At 34.5% G+C, this 8,363-nt stretch overlaps 1 protein-coding gene across 1 annotated transcript; it reads left to right on the top strand.

Annotated features, from left to right (window-relative positions):
- Positions 1-713: 713 nt before the first annotated feature.
- Positions 714-2,119, top strand: LOC147566342 (uncharacterized). Its single transcript, XM_086654238.1, has 3 exons — positions 714-786; positions 889-989; positions 1,703-2,119. The coding sequence occupies exons 1-3, from the start codon at positions 714-716 to the stop codon at positions 2,117-2,119; spliced, it is 591 nt and encodes a 196-aa protein (XP_086510364.1).
- Positions 2,120-8,363: the final 6,244 nt, after the last annotated feature.

Here is an 8,363-nt window from a genome sequence, read left to right as displayed (position 1 = left end):
GTATGGTAATGATGTTTGAATGGAAGTAGTAGATGAAGGAGTAGTGGTAAAAGAGGGAGACTTACATATGCCTTCGAGTTGTTTAGATAGCTTCATGATCGAATCATTGACTTGATCGAATTTTTCCATAGTTTCCTTCTTGTGATTTTCGAATTTTTCCATAGTTTCCTTCTTGTAATTTTCGAATTTTTCCCTAGTTTCCTTCTTGTAATTTTCGAAAGCTTCTTCCAATTTTGTAACCGAGGATAACTTCTTATTGATGTTGTCCCATTCGGAGGCAAAAGTTGGTGTCTTCTCTTTGATTGTTGGAGTAGGAACGGTAGGATTAATCATTGTGATTGGTTAAAAAAAATGGCTCTGAATACCACTTGATGTAGACGCAGCGGAATAATAAAATAAACTAAGAACAATGAAAGAAAACGATAAACTAAACTTAAATTCTTATTAACTTCAATTGATTTTCTCTTCAAGGTGAATAATAACATAGACTAGATCCCCTTTTATAAGATAATAAACCTTCCTAGATAGACTCAAACTAGGATTCCTAAAATAATAAACTACTTAAACATAGAAACTTTAAAATAAAGAAATATCAAATTAAAGTAACTTCTCTTCTACTAAATAAACTACTATTATGACTTAATAGGGTGTGGGCACGCGTGGACGTGGGCCCACACGCCTATGCGCCTGCATCAGATTCTCTAATTGCTAAGATGACATGGAGGTTTATATCAGAACCAACATCAAAATGGTTACAACTACTCAATTCTAAATACATAAAGTCAGGTACATTTTGGTCCATTGATATTCCTACTCATTCAACCCCTTTTTGGAAAGCCATCCTCCATTCCAGAGAATTAATATCGAAAAACATTATTTGGTCTATAGGAGATGGCATTACTGTTGAAATAGTATCTGACCCTTGGCTTTTAGACTTACCTCATAAAACTCCAGTGCTTATTCAAGATCTCCCTAGTGAAATCTATAAGGTCAGTCACCTTAGAAATCTAGATAACTCAGATTGGGACTACAATTAACTCTAAACATACTTTGATCCTAACTCTGTTAATGCTATAAAATCTGTTTATTTAGATCCTAATGTTTCTCATGATAAACTTATCTGGACTGCTACTGAACATGGTCGTTTCACTAGTAAATCGTGTTATCAACAAATCAGGGTCAGACCTATTTTACCATATCATATTAATGATTTTCCTTGGTCTAAGTTTTGGAAGAATCCTAACATGAACCCTACAATCCTAACATGAACCCTACAATCCAACAGTTTCTCTGGAATTTCATTCACAATGGGATAGCTACATTAGGCAACATTAGTAAGTATAATCAATTAATTATTCCTTTTTGTAAGCTCTGTACTACTAATAATGTCGAAAATATCACGCACATATTCGGTTCTTGTCCTAAGTTTAAAGAGTTCATCATGATGACTAACAACAGTATGCTTTTATCTCTTACTGATGATCCTATTTCTAACCTTAAAAAGATATTAAATAACAAAGGGAGTAGATCATTAGATTGGATATTATATACTCATCTGATTTGGATCTGGTGGAAAGCGAGGAACAACATGATCTTCAACTCGAAACCTCCTGACTTATTGAAGTGTTGGTGGATGGTGAATCAAGAGGTTTGTTCTAGTTTCCCTTCTCTTCCTCCATCTACTGTTTTAACTAACATGCAGGATAACTTATGGTTACCACCTCCACAAGCAAAGATCAAAATAAATGTTGATGGAACTTTTAATCCTCCATCGGCGGCGGCAGGAGCCATTGCTAGAGACAGTGATGGAGTTGTTTTAGGGACTAAATCCACTAGATTTCCGGCGATCTCAGCTCTCCATAGTGAGATGCGCAGCTTTGAGTTAGGGTTAGACCTAATGGAAGACTTGGGTGAAGGTATTTATATCCTCGAAGGAGATTCTAAGACAATGGTTGAACTCTTATCGGACGGCTCTCACGAAATCCCTTGGCGTTTGATGGGAGAGATCCGACCCTTACGTACTAGGGTTACTCAAGCTCAGGTAGAATTACAGTTTTGCCCTCGTCAATCTAACGTTGAGGCACATAAACTGGCGCAATTGGCAATTCAGCCCCTGTAGATGGAAGTAGTAACTTCTGTCCTTTCAGCTAACTTATGGTGTAATTTGGTTTCTTTCTTTTCTTAATTTTTGGTCCGTTGGACTTTTTTCTTTGTAAGAAACCTTATTCTCCTATTTATTGAAAGCTTTATTAAAAAAAAAAACAGTACATGTGGCAAAATAACGTACATCTTTAGAATGATTAACTATTAAGTAATTTACCATTACATATGACCATGAATTAGTACCATTTTCCAGTAAGAAAAACAATCATTTGGAATATAGAGTTGTTAACCCTCCACCAAATTTTAAACAAGACTACTCTAAATCAAAAATCTACTTTAATCATCACGGGCTTTTAGAATCCTTACTTCGAGATGAACAAATATTTACTTCATTAATTTAAAATTTATTTCGGAGTCTATGAAATTAATTGTTTTACCCACAGAAAATTTTAATTAAAAAAATTCTTTTGACACATATCTTTTGTAGCACAATCAAAATACCATTTTAACAAACCAATGACTTACTGAGAATTCATAAGCCAGATTAAAAAGATCATATATCGTTCAAGTTTATATTTTTAGATCATAATGTAACGTGGTTTATATATCAAATTTTCTTCAAGATTTATTGTTTTAATAATTCCAAATCACCGCATGTACTCAATAGCAGCTTTTGTAGTGGGAAAACTGTATCGTAAAATAAATCAATTCTTTCTTTCTTTATTATAGTCTCGTGCCCAACTAGCTCAATTAGATACTAGTGAGAAATAGATTGATTTGTGAAGAAATGGATGTGGCAACTTAATCATGGCTTAAAAAAAAGTAACAACATTCTCCTCGACTTTTAAAGCGGAGGCCAAAGTTGCGCGCCTAGCTACTTCGATGGCTAAATCTCTTTATCAGTGTGGTTGCATCTTAGAAGGAGATGATCAAATGGTGATTCATTTTTGCCATGCAGGAGAAGAAAAAACAAGGTAGAGTATAAGAATTATTATAGCAGAAAGTTTGAAGGGGACTTTGAAAATTAGAGATTACTGTTTTTTATTGTGTTCGAAATTCGATTCTAGTACAGCACTTGTTAGCGCAGTTAATTTGCAATTTAAAAATGGAATCAACCGGGCAGATATTACATACTTCGGGATGCATTGTAAGACAATTAACCAGTAGTGCTCATGAATTTGGTTCTTAATAAAGCCAGAGAAAGACCATTTTCCACCAAAAAAAATAGATTTATGTAGACATAATAAACCTAATCGTATTGTCAGTAAGATGCGGTTTTTAGGAAGCATTAACAAACTTTAAGTACTTGATTGTATATTTACTTTAGACCGAAATACTTCAATATTTGAGGTGCACATGTTAAATTTTTTTTTACAGATGATAACGTTTTTGTTTCCTAAATCTTTTATTGGTACTTAAATAAACCTTGCACTATAAATCGAAGACTTTTAGGACCAGACTCAGGTTTGGAAATTTAAAACCACACAAGTAGTCATAGGCTCGAGCAAGATTTAACTTGTATATTTTATTTTGAGCAAAAAAACCAAGGCTTACAGAGAAGCAAGGCATAAAATACGAAGACAAATGTATATTTGGTTATGAAAGACCTTAATTGAATGAAAACAGACCACCCGACTACTTCAGTTGAATCCCGAACATCGCTATTGTAGAAAACAAAAAGAAGAAAACTTTCTTCTCAATATTATAAAGGAATTAATCATTTAATCCAGGAAATGCATATCTAATCTGAAGTTGTGATTGAGGACTATTTACTTTCTTGGGATTGCAGGTGTTGTTGGTGCTAAACTATTACAAAATCCTTTAAGCAAGTCCGGGAAGAGATTTGGGATGAAAGGAATCCGTAGCAAAAATTTAGACCAACAATTATCATAAATTTCAATAACAGCTTTGCAACAGCGGGCCCTATCCTAATTGGAAAGGTTACCATTGGAGTAAAGATTTCTTAAACACACCCTTCAACGCTTTGCAGTGGAAATATACACTCCCCAATTGCTGGATCTTCCAGTGGAGGGAGTAATCCTATGTCTTTATGTGACTCTAATCCCCCATAAGTAGCATCCGAACTTGGAGAAAACGCTAGCTCTATTTCACTCACAATTTTTGAAATGTCATGAGAATTTTGTGTCAGCCCATGTGAGAAAAATGTGGATAATTGAATTGTTATTGACGATATGGAGAAAACTTGTCCTCCTTTCATCTTTTTGTTTTGTCTTGTAGCCTTAATCCAATTTTATTGTTGTACGAATGAAAATATTTTCCTTTTAATGAATATAGATGCTTTAAAAGGAAGAGAAGTCCGAGTTTTATATTTATAGACATTGAGAGATAACTAGAGATAGATAGCTATTAGTGATCCAACAAACGTTTGTTTTTCCTAGTCAAATTTCTTTAAGTGAGATAAGAATTTCATTAAGTGATAACCAATTTTACGAAACGGTTTTCCTTATAAAGACAAAATAATTCTCTATTGAAATAGCATTTCAAAATTCCGAGATAAAGTTATCGTTACTTAAAATGTTGCTACTCTTGATACAAATTAACATGAATCAGTCAAACTTTGAATAAACCATTAAGGATCTGTAAAACATAACAGTAAGTTTATTAACATACTAGTTGTTAATAACATAAGTTAAGCTATGTAAAATGGAAACATGTTGGGGGTGCGTCAAAAGGTTATTCATCATAATTCATTAATATCATAAAACAAATATTGTCCCAAGAAATAGAAAAACATCACATATGAGTATGCAACCGTGATCCTCTGCCCAACACTTATCCCAAGAGATTTCGAACTGGGGTAACCCATTTGAGTACACCAAGAGCTTATATTATGAGCTTTTCTATAAGTCCATAAATAAAAGCGCATTTTAAAAATTTGTCTGAGTCGTTTGGTACGCTACATAAAAAGTATTTTTATATCTTAAAAAACTAAGATGTGACATTTGGTAAAAAGCTTAATCTTCGTATTGAGGTATTGTAGTTATTAAATAATAATCTTATATCATTATATTAATAACAAAAAATATAAATGTTAAAAATTAAAATAAAATAATATTAATTTTGTAATTTCTCATAAAAACATAAAAATCAAAATTTGAGAAATTTGAACCTTATGTAGTGGTGATGGTGATCAATGGTAGTGGACGTGTTATGGTGGTGTTTAATGGTGGCAGAGTTATGGTAGTGACGGTGGTGGTAGAATGGAGGGGTGTTGGTGGTTAGGGGGTAAAGTTGCAACGACGGTAGTTAAATGGTGTTGGTGGAGGTGGTATAGTGTGGTAGTGGAGTGGTTGATTTGTGGCGATGGTGGTGAAGTGTTGTGGTGGTGGTGGAGTTGGGGGGAAATTGGAGCGGTGGTGGAGTTGCAACTAAGGTGAAATTACGTCGGAGGTCGTGGAGTTGCGGGGCAGATGGTGAAGCGTCGGTGATGGTGGTAGAGTGGTGGAGAAGGTTGTAGAGTGGTTATAAAATAATTTGATGGTTGTAGAATAGTTGTGGTGGTGGTTGAGTTGCGGCGAATGTGGTGGAGTGGTGGTGGTGGAGTTGCGGCGAATGTGGTGGAGTGGTGGTGGTGGAGTTGCGGCGAATGTGGTGGAGTGGTGGTGGTGGAGTTGCGGCGAAACTAGTGGAGTGGTGGTGATAGAGTTGCACCGGAAGTGTTGGTGATGGTGGTGGGATGGTGGCAGAGGTGGTGAGGTGATGGTCAGAGGTGGTGGAGTGATTGTGGTGGCAGAGGTGGTGGGGTGGTTGTGATGGTAGTGGAGTGATTATAGTGACAGAGGTGGTGGGGTGGTTGTATGGTGGTGGATGTTTATTGACGTTGACAAAAAAGTTACATATTTTATTTTATTTCATAGCTAGCTTTTAATAAGCAGCTATAAAAAAGCCAACAAATCGTGGCTTATGCTTTTTGGAGAAAATTGGCTTTTTTAGCTTAAAATAAGCTACTGCTTTTTTGAACCAAACGCGCAAAATTTTCGATAAGCGCTTAAAATATGCTAAAAGCTAGCTTTTAGCTTTTTTTAAGCGGAACCAAATAAGAAAGTAAGAAACTTTCTCTATCTAAACCCTATCCGGACAAATAACTTGTCAGGGATGCGGTCCGAATAAGTGCCAGGAAAACCATTTTCCCTGGGTACATAAAATTAATAGATAGAGCAGTGCATCATCATTACGAAAAACTAAGTCTTATTGCTCCTTTATCGAAAAAAAATAACCCAGTCCCTTGGGTATATAAATGTAAACAAAGAGCCGTGAATCATCAAAATATGAACAATTAAGTCTATGTGGCAAAATAACATATATCTTTAGAAGGGGTAATTTCTATATAGGTCAAATTAATATAGAAAATAAGTAAAAAGAAAAATATATAACATTTGAAAACTATTATTTAGGTCAAAAAGTATAAAAGTACTAAAATATCCTTTTTTTATCTTTTTGTGTATTTTATTTTTCTTTAAATTTTAAATTGATATAACTTTTGTTTGAGAGTCGGATTTCTATAAAAGTTATACATTTAGTAGTGATTTTTCGTTACCTTTCTAACCAGATCCACTTTCAATACTTTTTTTCCAAAAAAAAAAACCCAGAAAAAAACGGCGTTTTTTTTTCCCTTATGTTTTACTGCAAAGACGTGTTTGCAACAAATTGTTTTGCAAACAAGTGTTTGCAAACATGTTCTACAAATATTTGTTTGCAACAATCTGTTCTGCAACCATGTGGTTGCAACAACCTGTTCTGATCTAAACTGCAAACTCTGTTTGCAAAATATAGATTGCAAACATGATTTGCATGCTTTGCAATATATAATCTTGAACTCGATTTGCAAATCAAGAATAAAAACTAAGAGTATGTTTTCACGAAATCTTGAGTTTATGATTGATTTGATTAGAGGTTTATAAATGTGTTACTAATGAGGGTTTTGTTTTGGTTATAGTCTTGAGATGGAAGAAGTATAGTTGATGAGTGGGATAATCGAATTTATACAGTTGAAGAGATGAAAGCTATGTTGCAATACAGAAATGAAGTTGTTTTTAAACGCGAAAAAGTTCTTTCTCAATCCTTCTCTAACCTGGTTCACATCTCTCTCTCTCTCTCTCCCCAAAGCTTATATATTAGATACCTCATTTTCTCTTTCTATGTTTTTCTCTTCTTTGTTTGTCTGACTCTATGAATTATATGGATTTTGAACTTAATTTTGAGTTTTTTTTGTTATATGAATCAAGATATGGAGATCAAGAAGGAACCAATCAGGAAGAGATGAAGAACAAGAAGAAATAGGACCAAAATGGTTAGATAAAGGGTATCAACTGATCAAAGAGACTTCATTAAAACATTTGAAATTGATACTTCAAGACCTTATTCTTACTCATCTCCAACAACAACAAATACCACAACACGGCTGGTTTGGGACTTTACCACAAGGATTCTTTGTGCTAAGCATAAACACTTTGAACCACGCTCATCTCTATTAGTCTGCATATAACTTTCATGAAACTTGATCAATTGTGTGGCAGCCTCATTTATATTAGGATTTTCATTCAGAAACTCCTCATTTAGGGGGTATCTTATGAAGTTACTTTGCTCTTTCAAAATCTCAACTTTGGTATGCTTAGGAGCGGCGGCGGTTTGTGTCTTTACTGCCTGAAAGATAGAAGAGCAAAGATTAACCAACAAAATGCATATTTCTTGCTCACTATCGTTATCAATATGTAGAATACCAACATCTCCGGGACTAAAATAAATATGAAGATAACTCCATCTTTAGGTAGAACCACAAAGCCCTCTAACAATGGATATAGGATGATAACTCCATGTTTAGGCTCTTCTTTCTGAGCCATGTGTTGAAACAGACACAGTTAGGTAAAAAACTTACACTGTGGTTTAATGTTTTTCATTTAGATTCAACCATATAATTATATTTGCAGTCGAATAACCCACATGAGGTTGGTAAAAGAAGGTGCGAATAATTGTGGTTTTAAAATGGATACAACTACTAAGCCCTTTTCGCAAGATTTGTCTATTAAATGACACATTGGATCATAAGGTCTAAAATGGCCAAAATTCACACTAATATTTGCCAGATTCATGTCGGTTATTTGCAAATTGTTTCCCTCAAACTAAATACATAACACATGAAGCCAATCTTAATCTGGGCATTATCATCTTCATCATGAAGAAAACCCGAGCTGTTCTTAGATCTGGTTGTGGTGTTAAAGACATAAAGAGACGAAAACCCC

Source organism: Eschscholzia californica, unplaced genomic scaffold, assembly GCF_041429995.1.
Source record: "Eschscholzia californica isolate CP2 unplaced genomic scaffold, dmEscCali1.0.p SCAF_1, whole genome shotgun sequence".
Classification (NCBI taxonomy): domain Eukaryota; kingdom Viridiplantae; phylum Streptophyta; class Magnoliopsida; order Ranunculales; family Papaveraceae; genus Eschscholzia; species Eschscholzia californica.
The sequence above is the reverse complement of the archived record's forward strand: the minus strand, read 5'-3'. Positions and strand labels throughout refer to the sequence as shown.